This window comes from Pan paniscus, chromosome 20 (genome assembly GCF_029289425.2).
Source record: "Pan paniscus chromosome 20, NHGRI_mPanPan1-v2.0_pri, whole genome shotgun sequence".
Classification (NCBI taxonomy): domain Eukaryota; kingdom Metazoa; phylum Chordata; class Mammalia; order Primates; family Hominidae; genus Pan; species Pan paniscus.
The window spans coordinates 11,916,905-11,937,723 of NC_073269.2; the positions used below are offsets into that span (position 1 = coordinate 11,916,905).

The window sequence follows — 20,819 nt, forward strand, 5'->3', positions numbered from 1 at the left end:
CTGTGATTGGAGGAAGGTGGCCCAATCTGCAGCCACTCCTCAGGCCCCAGGATGATAGGTAACCAGGGAGCAGAGGAGAGCAATGCTTTCAACACTTTCTTGTTTGCTTCCCACTCTTGACATCATTTATGTTTAAAAATGAGCAAACAGGCCGAGTGTGGTGGCTCACGCCTGTCATCCCAACACTTTGGGAGGCTGAGGCTGGTGGATCATTTGAGGCCAGGAGTTTGAGACTAGCCTGGCCAACCTGGTGAAACCCTGTCTTCACTAAAAAATACAAAAATCAGCCGGGCGTGGTGGCATGCCCCTGTAATCCCAGCACTCAGGAGGCTGAGGTAGGAGAATCGCTTGAACCCGGGAGGCAGAGGTTGCAGTGAGCCGAGATTGTGTCACTGTGCTCCAGCCTGGGTGACAGAGCGAAACTCCATCTCAAAAAGAAAAAAAAAAAAGAAAAAAAAGAAAAGAAAAGAAAAAAGGAAAAGGAAAAATGAGCAAACAGGTCGGCCTGGTGGCTGACACCTATAATCCTAACACTTTGGGCTTCCCAAAGTGGGAGGATTGCTTGAGTCTAAGAGTTCAAGACCAGCCTGGGCAACATAGCAAAATCCCCATCTCTACAAAAAGAAAAATTTAAAAAATAAATTAGCCAGGGATGGTCGTGCGCACCTGTAGTCTTAGCTAATGGGGGAGGCTGAAGCGAGAGGGTCACTTGAGGACAGGAATTTGTGAGTAGCCTGGGAAACATAGCAAGACTCCATCTCTTTAATAAATAAGTAAATAAATAAAATTAGCTGGGCGTGGTGGCATGCACCCGTAGTTCCAGCTACTGGACAGGCTGAGGCTGGAGGATTGCTTGAGCCCAAAAGGCTGAGGCTGCAGTGAGCTATGATGGCACCACTGCACCGCAGCCTGGGTGACAGAGCAAGACCCCATCTCAAAAACAAACAAACAAACAACAAAATAAAAAAGTAGAGAGGGAAGACAGAGGAAAGGGGAGATAGGATAAGGGGTACAATCTTGAAACTCCAGCACACACATCACCTCCTTTTACTGGGAAATGCACAGTTCTATCTGACACAGGCGCGTTGAGAGAAACAGATCACAGAAGGATCTGGGCTGCCAGCCTGACGCACAGGCGCTCGCTGACTTCCCTGGGTCCTCCCCGGGGCATTTCAGGTGTTCAGTCACAAAGAACAGATTTTAATTCTGACAAAGGGTCGGGTGACATGGGAAGTAACCGGTCAGTGAGTATCAGGTAGGAGGAAGGAAAAGAAAAACTTGTCAGGCCAGTCACCAAATTAGCAGACAGCCAAAGGGAAAGCCGCCTTTCCATTACGATGGATTTTAACTCTACCCGCCTTCTTCCCAAAAGGATTGGGCCAAAACGTCAGTTTCAACTGATAGCCCTCAGCCTCCCCCGGCCCCCCTCCCCGGTCCCTGCACCCACCCGCTCCAGGAAGCCAGGCAATGGTGGGAATTGTAAATTCGTTATCTTCACCACTCAAAATCTAGACAGCATCATCTCTGGGGCAGCCAAGTGACCACACGGTCAACTGGTCTACCATCTTTCAGCGCAGCCTTGAACCCACCAAAACGCTTTCTGCCCACCCATCAGCTTATCTAACCTGATAGTTACTTTGACTTCCTCCCTGACTCAGCAAGGACTTCGGGGCCGCAACAAAAAGCCTGGCTCAGCAAGGCTGTCCACTCAGTATTGGTGGAAACAGCCCCTCCTAAACACAGCCCCTGTGTGACCTTCATGACGGCATTGGAGCCCATAAGGACCCCGCACTGGTCCAAGCCTCCCTTCCCGGCATGAGGCACCCTCTTCACTCTTGCCCACAAAACGCCTCTTGGCCTTCTCTTTGCCGTTTCATCCACCCGAATACCCTTCCCTCTCACCCTGTCTTTTCTTTTTTTTTTTTTCTTGTCTTGTCTTTTCTCTTTCTTTCTTTCTTTCTTTCCTTCTTTCTTTCCTTCTGTTTTTGTTTGTTTGTTTTTGAGACAGGGTCTCACTCTGTTACCCAGGCTGGGGTACAGTGGTGTAATCATAGCTCATTGCAGCCTCAAAGTCCCAGGCTCAAGCGATCCTCCCACCTCAGACTCCTGAGTAGCTGGGACTATAGGCACACAGCACCATGCTTGGCTAATTTTTTAAAATTTTTTGTAGAGATGGGGTCTTGCTATGTTGCCCAGGCTGAGCTCGAATTCTAGGTTCAAGTGATCCTGCTGCCTCGGCCTCCCAAAGTGCTAGGTTTACAGGTATGACCCACCACAGCCAACCTCATCCTCTTTCTTTGTGATCCTTGCCACCCAAACCAAAGCACATCTCTGCCACTCCAATCTGGAACAATCTCTCTTCTTTTACAAAGGCCAACGGCAATTAATCTTCAACCCCCAGAAGAGGAGCCGGGAGCCCAGAAACATACTCTCTAGGGTACTTGTTCTTTCCTGCTCTACAAAATCCAATCATCTCCAAAGTGAAAAGTTTGTTTAAAAAATTTCAATCAAATTTTTAAAATTTATTTTATTTTAAAATAAAATAAAAATAAATAAATAAGGGCTGGGCATGGTGGCTCACGCCTGTAATCCCAGCGCTTTGGGAGACCAAAGTGGGAGGATCACCTGAGGTCAGGAGTTCGAGACCACCCTGGCCAACATAGTGAAACCCTGTCTCTACTAAAAATACAAAAAAAACACAACAATTAGCCGGGTGTGGTGGCAAGCGTCTGTAGTCCCAGCTACTTGGGAGGCTGAGGCAGGAGAATCACTTGAACCCGGGAGGCGGGGGTTGCAGTGAGCCGAGATTGCGCCACTGCACTTCAGCCTGGGCAACAGAGCAAGACTCCATCTCACTAAATAAATAAATAAATAATTCCAATCCTGGCTGGCACAGTGGCTCACACCTATAATATAATGCAACAGTTTGGGAGGTTGAAGCGGGTGGATTGCTTGGGCCCAGCAGTTCAAGACCAGCCTGGGTAACGTGGTGAAACCCCATGTCTACAAAAAATACAAAAATTAGCCAGCATGGTGGTGCGTGCCTGGAATTCCAGCTACTCAGGAGGCGGAAGTAAGCCAAGATTGCGCCACTGCACCCCAGCCTGGACAACAGAGTTGAGACCCTTGTCTCAAAAAGAAAAAACAAGAAAAAAAAATGCCAATCATCTGAGTGAAAAATGAATTACAACTACTGTGGAATTTTTTTCAGTACAGTTTTTTTTTGTTTGTTTCTCTCCTAGATTTTTTTTTTAAAGATCTTTGACGACATAAAAGGGAAGAAAGACGAATGAGAGATTCAAGTGGGCCATCATTCACGTTACATGCTCTACCCTACCTTTTTTTTTTTTTTTTCTTTTTTTGAGATGGAGTCTCGCTGTGACACCCAGGCTGGAGTGCAGTGGCACAATCTCGGCTCACTGCAACCTCCGCCTCCTGGGTTCAAGCAATTCTCCTGTCTCAGTCTCCCAAGCAGCTGGGATTACAGGTGCCCACCACCATACCCAGCTAATTTTTGTATTTTTAGTAGAGACGGGGTTTCACTATGTTGGCCAGGGTGGTCTCGAACTCCTGACCTCAGTTGATCCACCCACCTTGGCTTCCCAAAGTGCTGGGATTACAGGCCTGAGCCACCGTGCCCGGCCTCCCCCACCTTATCTTTTTCTTTTTGTTGGATCCCCGTGTGCAGGCGTTACACTTTCCTGTCTTCTGTATGGACGACAGTGACATCGCCACAAGGGAATTTATCAATATTCCCTGTTATCTAGAGAACATCATGATTTCCAGGTGCTCTGCTCCAAACACGTCTAGAAGCACGGGTTCGATGACTCACTCGAAGGGGAAAGGCGGGGTGGGAGGAGGGAGGAGGGTGGAGTGGGGGCCTTGCCTTGTACATATACTGCCCTCCTCCACCCAAACAGAGAGCTCCAAAAACAAAAACAAAAAACAAATGCTAATCATCTGAGTGAAAAATGAATTACAACTACTGTGGAATTTTTTTCAGTACAGTGCTCTACCCCACATTTTTTTTTCTTTTTTCTTTTTTTTATTTTGAGACAGAGTCTCAAAAAGGAAGGAAGGAAGGAAGGAAGGAAGGAAGTACCAGCAAAGGGCAGCTGGGCTGTGTGGCCTGAGGCCGTGGTGCTCCCAAGTCCCACTGAAACAGCCTCTATCCCTGAATGCTGAATGTCCAGCTCATATATAGACAGAGTCTCACCCTGTCACCCAGGCTGGAGTGCAGTGGTGCAATCTCCACTCATTGCAACCTCCGCCTCCCAGGTTCAAGTGATTCTCCTGCCTCAGCCTCCTGAGTAGCTGGGATTACAGGTGCCCGCCACCACGCTCAGCTAATGCTTGTACATTTTTTAGTAGAGACGGGGTTTCTCCATCTTGGCCAGGCTGGACTTGAGCTCCTGGCCTCGAGTGATCCGCCCGCTTCGGCCTCCCAAGGTGCTGGGATTACAGGCATGAGCCACCATGCCCGGCCAAAAATGTGAAAAAGCATTCTTAAGCCAGGCAAGCACAGTGGCTCACACCTATAGTCCCAGCACTTTGGGAGGCCAAGAAAGGAGGATTGCTTGAACCCAATTGTTTGAGACCAGCCTGGGCAACATAGCAAGACCCCATCTCTACTAAAAAAAATAAAAAGAAATTAGCTGGGCGTGGTGGTGCCTGCCTGTGTTTCCAGCTACTGAGGAGGTTGAGGTGGCAGTGGCCTATGATCACCCCACTGCACTCCAGCCCGGGCGACAGAGTGAGACCCCATCTCTAAAAATAAAAATAAAATAAAAAATTCTTAGCTCACAGGTCATACAAAAATAGCAGCTGGCGGACTGGATTTGGCCCATGGGTCGTAGTTTGCTGATCACTGGGCAAAGGCCTTACGTCAGACAAGTCTGAAGTCAAACCATTCCCCAGCTAGGTCTCCTAGAGCAAGTCTCTTAATTCCTAGCCATGCCTCAGTTCCCTCTTCTGTAAAATGAGGATAACAAACCCTCATAGGCTGTGATGGGATTCCCCTAAGGCATTGCTTAGCACATAGTAAGTGCTCAATAAACACTAGCTATTGATGAGTGTTAAGGATGTCATTGTCAACTGTGAGCCAGGTACTATGACAGGTGCTTGAGATACAACAAAGTCCCTGCCTTCAGGGGAGCTTAGTCTGATAGGAGAGGCCCTAAGTCAAGACAGGATGAGAAGGCTGATAAGAAGAGGCAACACGCATGTTGGCAGGGGCAAATTCTAGATTTCCTCTCCAGTTTCTTTTCCTTCTTTCCTTCCTTCCTTCCCTCCTTCCTTTCCTTCTTCCCTCCTTCCTTCCTTCCCTCCTTCCTTTCCTTCTTCCCTCCTTCCTTCCTTCACTCCTTCTTTCATTTCTCCTTCCCTCCTTTCCTTCCCTCCTTCCTTCCTTTCTTCCTTCCTTTCTCCTTCCCTCCTTCTTTCCTTCCCGCCTTCCCTCCTTCCTTCCTTCCTTCTTTCCTTCCTTTTATTTCTTCCCTTCCTTTTTTCCTTCCTTCCTTTTCTTTTCTTTCTTCCCTCCTTCCTTCCTCTCTTTTTACAGTTTCCTGCATTTCACCAACTTCCCGCAATGACATCTATAAGACACAACGGCAAAGAGCTTGGATTCTGAGCCAGAATCCCCAGCTTCAAATCCCATCTCCACTACTTACTACCCATGTGTGTGGGGTGCGCGGGGGAAGGGGTGGGCGGGGCAGTGTTGGAAGTAGAAGTTGCTTCACCTCTCGAAGCCTTAGTGGTCTCAACCATAAATAAGATTGTTGGGAAGATGGGATGCAATATCCTAATCAAAGCACCCAGAACCACGGCTGGCATGAAATCAGCATTTGCTGCAAAGACAATTCCGATTGTTAAAATACCAAGGCAAGCCCAGAGTAGTGGTTCACACCTGTAATCCCAGCACTTTGGTAGGCCAAGGCAGGCGGATCACTTGAGGCCAGGAGTTCGAGACCAGCCTAGGCAACATGGCGAAACCCCATCTCTACTAAAAATACAAACATTAGCCAGGCATGGTGGCACGTGCCTGTAATCCCAGCTACTCAGGAGGTTGAGGCAGAAGAATCGCTTGAACCCAGGAGGCGGAGGTTGCAGTGAGCTCAGATCATGCCACTGCACTCCAGCCTGGACAACAGAGTGAGACTCTGTCTCAAAAAAAAAAGAAAAAGAAAACAAAATCAAGTCAAGTCCAGCGTGGTGGCTCACACGTGAAATCCCAGCACTTTGAGAGGCTGAGGTGGGGGGATTCCTTGGAGTCCAGGAGTTTGAGACCGACCTGAGCCACATAGCAAGACTCCCATCTCAATTTAAAAAAATATTAAAAACTAAATAAAAATGTGAAAAAATAAAATATCAAGGCAAACTTTTTAAATGGAAGAAGAAAAAGAAGCAGAGAGTTTCTATAGGCAGCTAAAAATTCTGCCAAAAATCAAACCCTCCAAGAGCATGCATTTAAACTCGTGCATTTAAATACGTGATATTTAATGTGGTAGGCACAATACCACACTTTGAGAGACTTTGACTCGGAGCTGTAATCTCAGACCCAGGGAGGAGGGATTTGCTGCTTTCAGCCTCCCCCTCCTGCTTTGGTGCCGACGTCCATATGTGGCATCTCGGGCTGGTTTCCCCTGGCACCCAGCATGTCCCGGCCTCACCCACCCCTCTGGCCGGCAGTGAGCAGCTGGGGTGACCTCCCAGAAAGAAAATGCCAGTGGGTTTGGCTAAAGCAGCTGGTCAGGCAAGCCCTGTGGCTTCTGGTCCCCTCAAAATGCCCAGAGCTGAGAATTTCCAGAGCATCCCATGCTGTTGGCACCCCAAAATCAGGGTGGTCTTCCCTCTGGGGCTGGAGGTGTGGCACCCATCCCTCATCAGCAGGTCACAAGATACATGTTCCTCTGCCTGCCTCAAAACCAAAGTCAGAAATGAGGCTGAGCCCTGGTAGATATTCACCTGGAAGCTAGTCTGCCCAGATAGGGTGGGCCCATGGTGCTTACTTACTGGAAGCTTCCAGGACACTCACGGAGCACCTGAGGCTAGGTTAAGTGCCTCCCCCTGCACCATCTCATTCAACCCCCACACCACCACCCTAAGAAGAAGGTCCCATAATGACCCCCATTTTTCAGATGGAGAAACTGAGGCTTGAACCAGCTTGTGACCAGTCAATGGTAAAACGAGACTGGAAGCCGGTGCTGCTTGCCTCAAAGAACTTCTTTTTTTTTTTTTAAAGACAGAGTCTCACCGAGTCTCACTCTGTCGCCCAGGCTGGAGTGCAGTGGTGCGATCTCAGCTCACTGCGACCTCCGCCCCCGGGGCCCATGCGATCCTCCCACCTCAGCCTTCCAAGTAGCTGGGGTTACAGGCACCTGCCACCATGCCTGGCTAATTTTTGTATTTTTTGTCGAGACGGGGTTTCTCCATGTTGCCCAGGCTGGTCTCGAACTCCTGAGCTCAAGCAGTCTGCCCTCCTCGGCCTCCCAAAGTGCTGGCATTACAAGCATGAGCCACCGCGTCCAGCTGGCTGAACTAATGTAGATCTCCCTCTAACTCTCCCCCTCTTCTGAGTGTACTTGGTTTGATCGTGAACATCTGCATTTGCCACTAGACTGGCCGCTCTGAGGAGGCAAAGGCTGGCTCCCTTCCTATGCCCTGAGCGCCCCAGAACATGACACCTAGTAGGCAGTCAATAAACGAACTGCATAGATCCCGTCTCCACTCTTCCCACATAAGGCTTCGTGCTTTGGACCTCTCCTGGTATCTTCGCCCCAAACCCATTGCAGGATAATGGAGAGAGGGTGTCCAGGCTATGGATCATTAGCACATGCCATGTTTTTTTGTTTTTCTTTTAATTCCCCTAACCATTTTTTTTTCTTTTTTTAAAAAATGGAGTTTCACTCTGTCGGCCAGGCTGGAGTGCAATGGCACAATCTCAGCTCACTGCAACCTCTGCCTCTCGGGTTCGAGTGATTCTCCTGCCTCAGCCTTCTAAGTAGCTGGGATTACAGGCGCCCACCACCACGCCTGGCTAATTTTCATATTTTTAGTAGAGACAGGGTTTTGCTATGTTAGCCAGGCTGGTCTCGAACTCCTGACCTCAAGCGATCCACCCACCTTGGCCTCCCAAAGTGCTGGGATTACAGGTGTGGGGCCTCCACACCCGGCCCCCTTAACCATTGAAAGCCTTCTTTTGGTCTCCCTGTAAAAAGTGCTTAAGGGACAGGTAGAAGAAGGGGTGGATGTTGCTCGGAATTGCTTAAACTAGGTCCAAAGGACAAACCAGCACCTTCATCCTAAATGTTGATGCATTCCCCTGATGCTTCCAGAAGCTGCCAAGTGTGGAAGACAAAAATAGCAACTACGGATGTTCACAGAAGTATCTGAGAAGACTCTGGGGGAAAAGAGGGGTTGATGGATAGTTTTCTCCAGCCCATTTCTGTCACCTAAGACAGGGGAGTATCCTCTGAAGGCTCAATCTATTCTGTATTCAAAAATCCCATCAGACATCAAATAAGCCTCCTAAGGCTGGGTGCGGTAGCTCACGCCTGTAATCCCAGCACTTTGGGAGGCCGAGGCCAGTGGATTATCTGAGGTCAGGAGTTCAAGACCAGCCTGGCCAACATGGTGAAACCCCATCTCTACTAAAAATCCAAAACATTAACTGGGCGTGGTGGCAGGTGCCCGTAATCCCAGCCACGCGGGAGGCTGAGGCAGGAGAATCGCTTGAACCCGGGAGGCAGAGGTTGCAGTGAGCTGAGATCGCACCATTGCAATCCAGCCTGGGCGACGAGAGCAAAACTCCATCTCAAAAAATAAATAAATAAATAAATAAGTTTCCTAAAGCCTCAGCAACAAGGTTAATGCAGGCATTGAAAAGCTAGATGCGTCAACGGCAGCGGCCCTGATTCACAATGGCGGAAATGTGAAAGCGACCAAGTGCCCGTAGATGGATGAATACACAGGCAAAATGTGCTCCCTCCATACAATGGAACATGATTCAGCCTTAAAAAGGAAAGAATTTCCGACGCAGGCTACCACGCGGATGAACCTTGAGGACAACACGCTCAGTGAAATAAGCCAGGCACAAAAGGATAAATCCCGTCTGATTCCACTCACGGGAGGTCCCTACAGTCATCACATTCATAGAGACAGAAAATAGGATGGTAGGTGCCAGGGGGCTGGGAGAGGGAGATGGTGGAGTGAGTGTTTCATGGGGACAGAGTTTCAGTTTGGGAGGATGAGAAAGTTTGGGAGATGGTGGTGGTGATGGTTGCAACACGTGAACGTGCTTAATGCCACTGAAAACTGTGGACTTAAAATGGTTAAGATGGGGGGCCAGGCGCGGTGGCACTCACCTGTAATCCCAGCACTTTGCGAGGCTGAGGTGGGTGTATTGCTCGAGGCCAGGGGTTTGAGACCATCCTGGCCAACATGGCAAAGCCCCCCTCTGTCCTGAAAATACAAAACTTAGCCGGGCATGGTGGCTGGTGCCTATAAGTCCCAGCCACTCGGAAGGCTGAGGCAGGAGAATCATTTGAATCCAGGAGGCGGAGGTTGCAGTGAGCTGAGATCACACCACTGCCCCCCAGCCTAGGTGGCAGAGCAAGACTCCATCTCAACAAAAAAAAAGTTAAGATGAAAAATTTATTCTATGTGTATTTTACCACAATACAAGAAATTGAAGAGGGGAAAGAAAGAAAGCTGAAGCTGAGTTGCTCTCAAAGACAGGGGCAACAGTTCAAAAAACAATCATTTTTTGGCCCCCTGGGGATACTGCTACTAATGGGTGGCTGAGATATATACCACATGCCAGGAACCCGGTACCCCAGGAAGTGTTAGTCGCACCTTCTCCGGGTAACAAAACCCCCAGTACTGGAAAAACAAGCCCGGTTCTTTTTATTGTTTTGTTTTGTGTTCATTTTTGTTTTTGTTTTCTTTTGTTTTTGAGATAGAGTCTCAGTTTGTCACCCAGGCTGGAGCTCAGTGGCATGAACAGGGCTCAGTGCAGCTTCGACCTCCTGGACACAAGAAGCCTGGTTCTTAATAGCAAAGCAATTTTTAATTAACTCAAAATATCAGGCACAGCCAGGCACAGCCAGGCACAGTGGCCGAGGCATGTAATCCCAGCACTTTGGGAAGCCGAGGTGCTTGAGCTCAGAAATTTGAGACCAGCCTGACCAACATGGCCAAACCCTGTCTCTACAACATACACAAAACTTAGCTGGGTGTTGGCCAGGCGCGGTGGCTCACCCCTGTAATCCCAGCACTTTGGGAGGCCAAGGCGGGCAGATCACCTGAGGTCGGGAGTTCGAGACCAGCCTGGCCAACATGGAGAAATCCCATCTCTACTAAAAATACAAAATTAGCTGGGTGTGGTGGCGCATGCCTGTAATCCTAGCTACTCAGGAGGCTGAGGCAGGAGAATCGCTTGAACCCAGGAGGCAGAAATTGCGGTGAGCCAAGATCATGCCATTGCACTCCAGCCTGGGCAACAAAAGTGAAATTCCATCTCAAAAAAAAAAAAAAAAAGTAGCCGGATGTGGTGACGCCTGTAATCCCAGCTACTTGGGAGGCTGAGGCAGGAGAATTGCTTGAACCTAGGAGGTGGAGGTTGCAGTGAGCCGAGATTGTGCCACTGTACTCCAGCCTGGGTGACAGAACGAGACTCTGTCTCAAAAACAAACAAACAACAGCAACAACAACTGAACACCCAGCAGGGAGCAGGAGACTCAATTGCAGATAACACCATTCTGGATATTTTGTCTAAAACAGATACAAAAATAAATTCATAGAGGAATGTCTTAAATTATATCTCAAGATAGGTAGGCCTAGAGCTTTTCAAACAAGCACCTACCTTTGGAAAACTCAGTAATAGAATAAAAGAATGTTCACTGTTTCCCCTGGTGTCCCAGCTAGAAGCAGCTCACTTGTTTCTAAACAGAGAGGACATCCTTCCCACTCCCCCAAAAAATCATAGCTTTTATTCTGGTGTATGTCTTGCATAAATTTGGCACAAACCCCAGTTCTGCCTTTTATTAGCTGTGTGGCTCTGGGCAAGTTAAGTAACCTCTCTGGTCATAGTTTAGCTTCTCCTTGCCCCTGACCTACAATATTCTCAGGATTTTTCCACAGTGCAATAATAACGGTCCCCTCTCCCACCACCCTTCACTAACCCATCTTCCTTTTTCAACTATCCCACTCCTGATTTCCAACCATCCAACATGTCCCACGGAAGGACTCATGCTGGGGGCTCCAAGAGAGTCCTCACAGACAATTCCAAGGATTCTATTTAGGTCTATTTAAGGACTCACTCACTCTGGGTGGCTTCCCCAGAGCGTTGGGCTCAGATAAGAAGATCCTCCTTTCTCCTCTCCCTTCTATCTTTTGTGATACAACCCTCAAGCCATCCACTTAACTTCTTCCCACCTCCATCGCATGTTCCCTAGTTCTTCCCAGGGAAATGTGAAAAGAAGTCCATGAAACAACAAACAAGTAACGTGTGTATGTGGAATTGCCTCCTTGAGCATGAAAACATGATAAAACTACCATGATCAGAACAGTCACTACCATGATCAGAACAGTCACCGCTCTGTGGCATGGAGAGGCAGATCTATGGACACACCAGAAACAGACCCCAAAGCAATGGCAAAGAGGGAGATTTCTATAATCAACAGCTGTCTGAGGCCCCCAGTTAGCTATTTGGGAGAGAAAGGAAACGCCCGTTGAGTCACATATGCAAACAGATCTCAAGTAGTGAGGATGAATTTTTTTAGACAATAATAATTAAAATATAGGCTGGGCGCGGTGGCTCACGCCTGTAATCCCAGCACTTTGGGAGGCCGAGATGGGTGGATCACCTGAGAGTTCGAGACCAGCCTGGTCAACGTAGTGAAATCTCGTCTCTACTAACAATACAAAAATTAGCTGGGCTTGGTGGTGGGTGCCTGTAATCTCAGCTACTTGGGAGGCTGGGGCAGGAGAACCGCTTGAACCCGGGAGGCGGAGGTTGCAGTGAGCCGAGATTGCACCATCGCACTCCAGTCTTAACAACAAGAGTGAAACTCCATCTCAAAAAAAATAAAATAAAATAAAATATAAAATGTAGAGGAAAAAAAACCTTTCATGGGTAGAAGAAGACTTTCTAAGTGTAAAGTACAGAAGTGGCACACTGAAATCCAGCTCTGAACTCATCAACATTTTAAGCTTCTCCAGCAAAACACTTCCCAGAGCATTTAAACCACTGAACAACAAAAACAACAAAATGCAATTGGCAAAGGGTTAGTAGCCTTCACTGATGAAAACCACATACAGATTAATTTTGCAAAAGCTACTGAGGTACTAAAAGACAAATGGGCAAAGGATATGAACAGGAAGAGAAAACCCAAATGATAAATAAACATGTTTTAAAAGGTTCAACCCCGATAGCAATCAAAGAAATGCAAATAGAAACAATGACAACACGTCAGCTCCTCCCTCCCGCAGTAAATTATGAAAGATTTTTCAAATAACACTCAAAGCTGGCCAAGGTGTTCCCTCTCCTCCAAAGCTAGGAGGAGCGGCCGTTGGCACAACATTTCCGGAACACCATTTGGCAATCTGCACCAAGAGCCTCTGACCCAGAAATTTCACTTGTGGAAAGCAAGCCTAAAGAAACAACTGCTAGATAAAGCTTTGACTCTAAAATGTTCATCACTCTCTTTGTGAAAACTAGAAATTATCTTTTTTTTTTTTTTTTTTGAGAAGGAGTTTCGCTCTGGTTGCCCAGGGTGGAGTGCAAAATGGCGCAATCTCGGCTCACTGCAACCTCCGCCTCCCGGGTTCAAGTGATTCTCCTGCCTCAGCCTCCCAAGTAGCTGGGACTACAGGCGCGCACCGCCACGCCCGGCTAATTTTGTATTTTTAGTAGAGACGGGGTTTCACCGTGTTGGTCAGGTTGGTCTCGAACTCCTGACCTCAAGTGGTCCACCCGCCTCAGCCTCCCAAAGTGCTGGGATTACAGGCCTGAGCCACCGTGCCCGGCCTGGAAATCATCTTAATGCCCAATAACAGGAATGGTTAAGGAAACCTTTAGTAGACACGACAGATTCCTGAAGATCACTAGAAGGAACAACCCCCAATAAACTACTCTCAGCGACATGCATTGTGGAATAAGATGAATGTTTTGCTTTTTTTTTCGTTTACAAGTGTCTTTTTCCAAATGTCTATTATAAGCAATATCACTTCTATAATCAGATAAGAACTAAACTATTTTTTTAAAAAAACCAAATCTATAGTTTTCCACTCCTTTTCCTCTCCCAAGCAAGAAGAACATTCACTGTCTAGCACAGGAGGTGGCAAACTGCTGCCCTTGAGCAAAATCCGGCCCACGACTTGTTTTTGTAAATAAAGTTTTATCGAAACACAGCCACAGTCATACATTTATGCATGCCTGTGGCTGCTTGTCAAATGCAATGGCAGAATTGAGTCGTTGCATCAGAGACCATATGGCCTGCAAAATCTGAAGTATCTACTATCTGAGTCTTTACAGAAAATGTCTGCCACTCCCCGGGCTAGTGAATGCCACCACCCACTATTCCCCGGCCCCTACCTAATGACCATTTAACATTTTTAAGCCATAAAACATTTTAAGCTTTCTAGAACAAGGCACGAGACACTGCTTAGAACCCTGTATCCCCGGCGTACCTTTCTGGCAGTGACTGTGAGTCCAACATCGTTCGACAAACTGCCCGTTGATGACGGTGGCGGGGCAGTTGGTCTTGCCCTTCGCGGTACCCGGACAGATGTCTCCACACTCCTCGTTGTCATCTTTGTTCAACACGATGTAATTATCCTCCACGGAATCCAGGATACGGGACCAGTCGATAGTGGCCAAGTAACAGAGCTCATTGTTCTTCTCGATGCGGACAGAACCCCGGGTGATGTTCATCAGGTTGTAGAGGCCGAGTTCCTTGAGGTGAACCATCTCGAAGATGACCAGCGCGTAGTTAAAGAACAGTCGTGATCCCCGGATGACCGTGAGGTTGGGGAACAGGTCCTTCAGGCTCTCGAGCCCATAGACCCGGAAGAGCAGCAAGTAATCAGTGATCATTATGAGTTTGGGGAAACTGAGGTCTCGGAAATCTTCGGGCCTCGTTTTGAACATCAAGAGTATCTGCAAGTGTCCTTCGATGACAGAGCAATTCTCCAGCTCATGCAACCTAGTGAGGTTGTTCCGGATATCCATGCCGGGACACACTAGAAGAGAAAATGAACAGAAAGCAAGACAGGTGAGCAGACGCATGGTGGATGCATCAGAAGGATCAGGGGCAGAGCCGGCTTCATGGACAGGAAACCTGGGCCCTGTGTTTTCATCCCGGGCCCTGTAAACTCTGCTGCCAGCCGGGATGAGTTGCTTTCTCTGTAAAGTACCCATGCCTAAGTAATTACTTTCAAAACGCCAAGAAAATAATTCTTTTGGCAAGCCCTGTTAAAATCCTTAAAATCACCACCTCTGAAATGATGCAGTCGAGACAATGGGATTACAGGGGATTGAGTAACGCGGCAGGTGCAGAAGGAGAAAGGGGAACTGTCTCCAGTGCGTCAACATAGAAGATCTTCAGGAGATAATTTACGGGGATAAAGGTGCCCGCGTCAGAAATGGGGCAAGGAAAGCTGAATGTATTTGTTTTGTCAATCCTCGCACCTTGCTGGCTGACTTTCCTTCCCGGACTGCTCTCCTGGCCTGCAATCAAGACCTAATTACCTTTTACCTGGGTGTGGTGAGAGCTTCCCAGGGAGCCCGATCTCCATTGCCCAAATGCCCTGAGTTCTCATTCTCCTGAAGGCGGTCCCTCCCAGGCCCCAACGCCCACCATGGCTCCCCATCACCCTGCACTTCCCTCAAGATTCTGCCCCTACATCCCCTGCACACCACTAAACAGGCCTGCCCACCACTCTTGCACAATTCCAAGACTCCTATCCTCCTCTGTAACATGGCTTATATGGAAGAAGAAGTGAAACAACTCAGGGCAAGCACTCAAACAGTGCCTGAAACATAGTAAGTGCTGCATTAATGTCAGCTATTTTGTTGTTTGTTGTTGTTGTTATTGTTGCTGTTGTTTATTCCCCCAAACATATAACAGTCATCTCTAGGCATCTCTAGGCTAGTCTATCTTTTGGCTGGCGAAGTGCTTTGTACCTTAGCTCCCTATTTCTAAATCCAGCCCATCATGCTTCAAGATATCCAGTTCAAATGCTGCCTCCTCCTCCAGGCAGCCGTCCCTGATTTCCTTTCCTTGGCACACCTATTTGCGTGTTTCTCCTCCTTGTGTCCCTTACACCTGAGTTAACATTTTTCAAAATTGAAGTCTTTAGATGGCTTCTCTCTGCCAACACACACACACACACCGCCTCCCCAACACACACACCACAGTCCTCAGCACCTAGAATATAAGGCTCAGTATACAACCCCTGCTTATTTTGTTCCAAAACACTAAACCTTCCACCAATATCTTTGAGGAAAACAGATCGTTCTAAAGAAGAATAATAAATCCTCTAAAAAAAAAAAAAAATCCACCCTGAGAATTACCCACAAAAGAAGCACAAATTAGAAAAAACAACAACAACGACAAAACACAGCAAAAGCAAACAAATGGGAAAAAAAAAGTAGCAGTGATCCTGGATCACATTCCATGCAGCAAATGGATTAGGCTAAGTCAGGAAAACACACACACACACACACACACACACACACGCTTGCTAGGAAGTTGGAGGAAAGCCCCAGTACACAACTATGGATTAATCTCCACCCTCCCCTCAACACTGGCTGCCTGGGGTCTGAACCAAGCAGGAACCCTGCAGGGACCAAGCTCAGGTTGGGAGGCAGCTTCAAGGGGACAAGGATGCCAGTCCCAGCCCCCCCACCCCGCCTAGTCAGGGACCCAACCCCAGTCTGAGGCTCCCAGTCAGTCACATCAACAGCTTCCACATCCAGAGATGTCAAAGAACCCCGCGTGCCATTGGTGCCTCCCAGCAAGCTCTGTCCCCATCCCATAGATGAGAAAACTGAAGCTCCAAGAGGCAAAGACCATCACTCAAGGACACACAACTCACCAGTGACTGGCAGGGTTGCCAGACTTAGCAAAGAAAAATGCGGAATGCCTAGTTGAATGTGAATTTCAGATAAGCAATAATACCTTTTTGAGGATAAGTATATCCCATGTAATGTTTGGGACATACTTACCCTAAAAAAAATTACTCATTGTTTCTATGAAATTCTTGTGGGGTTTTTGTTGTTGTTGTTTTGATGTGGAGTCTCGTTCTGTTGCCCAGGCTGAAGTGCAGTGCCGTGATCTTGGCTCACTGCAACCTCCACCTCCTGGGTTCAAGTGATTTTCCTGCTTCAGCCTCCCAAGAAGTGTCCAACACCACGCCCAGCTAATTTTTGTATTTTTAGTAGAGACGGGATTTCACCATGTTGACCAGGATGATCCTGATCTCCTGACCTCGTGATCCACCCGCCTCAGCCTCCCAAAGTGCTGGGATTACGGGCATAAACCACCATGCCTGGCCGGCATCCTAATCTTAGATTTGGCCATAGCCCTGGGCTTCTCAACCCTGAGTCCCACACTATATTTCATTTCTCTCTCTCTCTCTCTCTCTCTCTCACACACACACACACACACTGCAGGTAGAAAGAACACTTGCCCGCCATCCTCCCCAGGCTATGGCAGAACCAAAATCAGACATGAATATGCATTCAAAGGTTAACTAGGGCTGGGCACAGTGGCTCATGCCTGTAATCCCAGCAGTTTGGGAGGCCACAGTGAGAGGATCGATTGAAGCCAGGAGTTTAAAGTCAGCCTGGGCAACATAGCAAGACCCCAACTCTAAAAAAAAATAATAATAATTAAATATCCAGGCATGGTGGCACGTGGTTGTAATTCCAGCTGCTTGGGAGGCTGAGACAGGAGGATCACTTGGGTCCAGGAATAGGAGGTTACAGTGAGCTGTGATCACACCACTGCACTCCAGCTTGGGCAACAGAGTGAGACCTCGTCTCGATTAAAAAAACACAACGGCTGGGCGTGGTGGCCAGCTCATGGCTGTAATCCCAGCACTTTGGGAGGCCAAGATGGGCTGATCACGAGGTCAGGAGATCAAAACCATCCTGGTTAACACGGTGAAACTCCGTCTCTACTAAAAAATACAAAAAAATTAGCCAGGCGTTGTGGCGGGCACCCGTAGTGGCAACTATTTGGGAGGCCGAGGCAGGAGAATGGCATGAACCCGGGAGGCGGAGCTTGCAGTGAGCCAAGATCACACCACTGCACTCCAGCCTGGGTGACGGAGCAAGACTCTGTCTCAAAAAAAAAAAAAAAAAAAAGCAAAGATTAACTGGCTGTTGGACATTAGGGAAATACAAATTCAAACCACAGTGAGATACCACTTTATCCCCACTAGGATAGCTAAAACCAAAAAGAGTGACAATTACAAGTGCAAAGAATGTAAAGAAATGGGCCGGGCACCGTGGCTCACACTTGTAATCCCAGTTCTTTGGGAAGCCAAGACAGGCAGATCACCTGAGGTCAGGAGTTCAAGACCAGCCTGGCCAACACGGAGAAACCCCGTCTCTACTAAAAATACAAAAAACAACTAGCTGGGCGTGGTGGCAGGCGCATGTAGTTCCAGACACTTGGGAGTCTGAGGCAGGAGAATCACTTGAACCTGGGAGGTGGAGGTTGCAGTGAGCCAAGATCACTGCACTCCAGCCTGGGTGACAGAGCGAGACTCCATCTCAAAGAAAAAATAAAATGTAGAGAAACTGGTATCCTTTTGCATTCCTGATGGGGATGTAAAACAGTGCAGCCACTGTGGAAAACACTCTGGTAGTTCCTCAAAATATTAAACCAAGAATTGCCATATGACCTGGCAATTCCACTCCTAGGTAACTACCTAAAAGAAATGATACTATACGTCCACACAAAGACGTGTACACAAATGTCTATAGCAGCATTATTCATAATAGCTGAGGCTGAGTGCAGTGGCTCACACCTGTAATCCCAGCACTTTGGGAGGTAGAGACAGAAGGATTGCTCAAGCCCAAGAGTTCAAGACCAACCTGGGCAACATAGCGAGTCTCCATCTCTATAAAAATTTAAAACATTAGCTAGGAATGCTGGTGTGTGTCTCTGGTCCCAGCTACATGGGAGACTGAGGCAGGAGGATCGCTTGAGCCTAGGAGGTCAGGACTGCAGTGATCTGTGTTTGTACCCCTGCACTCCAGCCTGGGCAACAGAGCAATATCTTGTCTCAAAAGTAAATACAGGCTGGCCGCAGTGGCTCACGCCTGTAATCCCAGCACTGCGGGAGGCCGAGGTGGGCGGATCACGAGGTCAGGAGATTGAGACCATACTGGCCAACATGGTGAAACCCCATCTCTACTAAACATACAAAAAAAATTAGCTGGGCATGGTGGCGAGTGCCTGTAGTCCCAGCTACTTGGGAAGCTAAGGCAGAAGAGTCACTTGAACCAGGGAGTTGGAGGTGTCAGTGAGCCAAGATTGCACCACTGCACTCCAGCCTGATGAAAGAGTGAGACTCCGTCTCTAAATAAATAAATAAATAAATGTAAATAAAAGGCCAGCCACAGTGGCTCACTCCTTTAATCCCAGCGCTTTGGGAGGCCGAGGCAGGTGGATCACCTGAGGTCGGGAGTTGGAGACCAGCTTGGCCAACATGGTGAAACCCTGTCTCTACTAAAAATACAAAAATTAGCTGGGCGGGGTGGCGCATGCCTGTAATCCCAGCTGCTACGGAGGCTGAGGCAGGAGATTGGCTTGAACCCAGGAGGTGGACGTTGCAGTGAGCTGAGATCGTGCCTTTGCACTCCAGCCTGGGTGACAGAGCAAAACTCCAACTCAAAAAACAAAAAACAAAACCAAAAAAACCCCACAAAACAAAAACAAAAACAAACAAACAAACAAAAACAAAATTATGCCTCCAGCGTAGCTGGAACCACAGACATGCACCACCATGCCCAGCTAATTTAAATTTGTTTTGTAGAGATAGTGGTCTCTCTATGTTGCCCAGGATGCTCTCAAACTCCTGAACTCAAGCGATCCTCCAGTCTTGGCCTCCCAAAGTGCTGGGATTACAGGTATGAACCTTCTCCATAAAAGAAGTCAAACAGAGAAGGCCACATGTTGTCTGACTCCATTCATACAAAAAAATCCGAAAGAGGCAAATCCATAGAGACAGAAAATAGATTCGTGGCTGCCAAGAGCTAGGGAAATGGGGGATGGAAAGTAGTAGCTAGAGGGTACAGGGTTTCTTTGAAGATGATGCAAATATTCTAAAACTGACTGTGGTCACAGTTGCACAACTGTAAATGTCCTCAAAACCACCTAACTGCACACTTAAAATGGGTGAATTGTATGTCATGTGAATTCTGTCTCACTAAAGTTGTTATGAGTAAAGATTAAACAGCTATAATTGTAGGGAACAATCAAGAATTGCTTTTCTTTTTAAATATCCTATGAATCTAACTCTTAATTCATTAAAGCCGTATGTGTCCCTATTAGTGAAAGACAATAGAGCAGTTTACCACTGGGACAGAAAATACCCAGAGGATGTTAGAAATGAAGGCAGAAATAGACACGAGGACTTCTGCTGGCTTTTAACATCTCTGAGTGGGCGTGAAGGATGCTTCAAGTTCTTCATAATGGGTACCTGGTTAATGGCCACTCTTTGTATAGGTAGAAAAAGGCAATGAGGAAGAGGGTGCTAGTGACAGCTAATATTTTCTTTTTTCTTTTTTTTTTTTTTTCTTTAACTGAGACTGAGTCTTACTCTGTTGCCCAGGCTGGAGTGCAGTGGCACGATCTCGGCTTGCTGCAAACTCCACTTCTGGGGTTCAAGCAATTCTCCTGCCTCAGCCTCCCGAGTAGCCGGGATTACAGGCATGTGCCACCACACCTGGCTAATTTTGTATTTTTAGTAGAGATGGGATTTCATCATGTTGGCCAGGCTGGTCTCGAACTCTGACCTCAGGTGATCCGCCCACCTCGGCCTCCCAAAGTGCTGGGATCACAGGCGTGAGCCACCGTGCCTGACCACCATCTCCATACTAAAATATGCCGAATGGGCCAGGTACCATGGCTCACACCTGTAATCCCAGCTACTCAGGAGGCTGAGGCAGGAGAATCGCTTGAACCCAGGAGATGGAAGTTGCAGTGAGCTGAGATCATCCCATCACACTCCAGCCTAAGTAACAAAGCAAGACTCCATCTCAAAATAAATAAATAAATAATTCCCACATATAATCAATCCTAAAAAAAAATGATTAATGAGATAGTCCACAGCAGTGGTCCCCAACCTTTTTGGCACCAGGGACCAATGATAGAAGACAATTTTTCCACGGACACGGGATGGGCGGTGATGGTTTTAGAATGAAACTGTTCCACCTCAGATCCTCAGGCATCAGTTAGATTCTCATAAGGAGCAGGCAACCTAGATCCCTTGTATGCACAGTTCACGACAGGATTCGAGCTCCTATCAGAACCTAATGCTGCCATTGTTCTGACACGAGGCGGAGCTCAGGCAGCAATGCTCACCTGCCCTCCGCTCACCTCTGCTGTGCAGCCCAGCTCCTAACAGGACATGGACTGCTACTGGTCTGTGGCCTAAGCGTTGGGGATCCCTGGTCTGCAGGATTTTTTTCCCATGACGCCTACGAGATGTGGTGTGTGCTTTACCCTGGCAGCCCATCTTGAAATGGAGGCTCATTTTTCTTTAAAAATAATTGATTTGTCGCCCGGGCGTGGTGGCTCATG

General features: G+C 47.8%; 1 protein-coding gene across 2 annotated transcripts in view; it reads right to left on the reverse strand.

Annotated features, from left to right (window-relative positions):
- Positions 1-20,819, reverse strand: part of INSR (insulin receptor) — a 184,803-nt gene that overhangs the window by 143,969 nt on the left and 20,015 nt on the right. For both annotated transcript variants that reach the window (XM_034945359.3, XM_034945358.3), the window contains exon 2: positions 13,690-14,241. In XM_034945359.3, the coding sequence (XP_034801250.1) occupies positions 13,690-14,241 (552 nt within the window). The remainder of the gene's footprint in view (positions 1-13,689; positions 14,242-20,819) is intronic.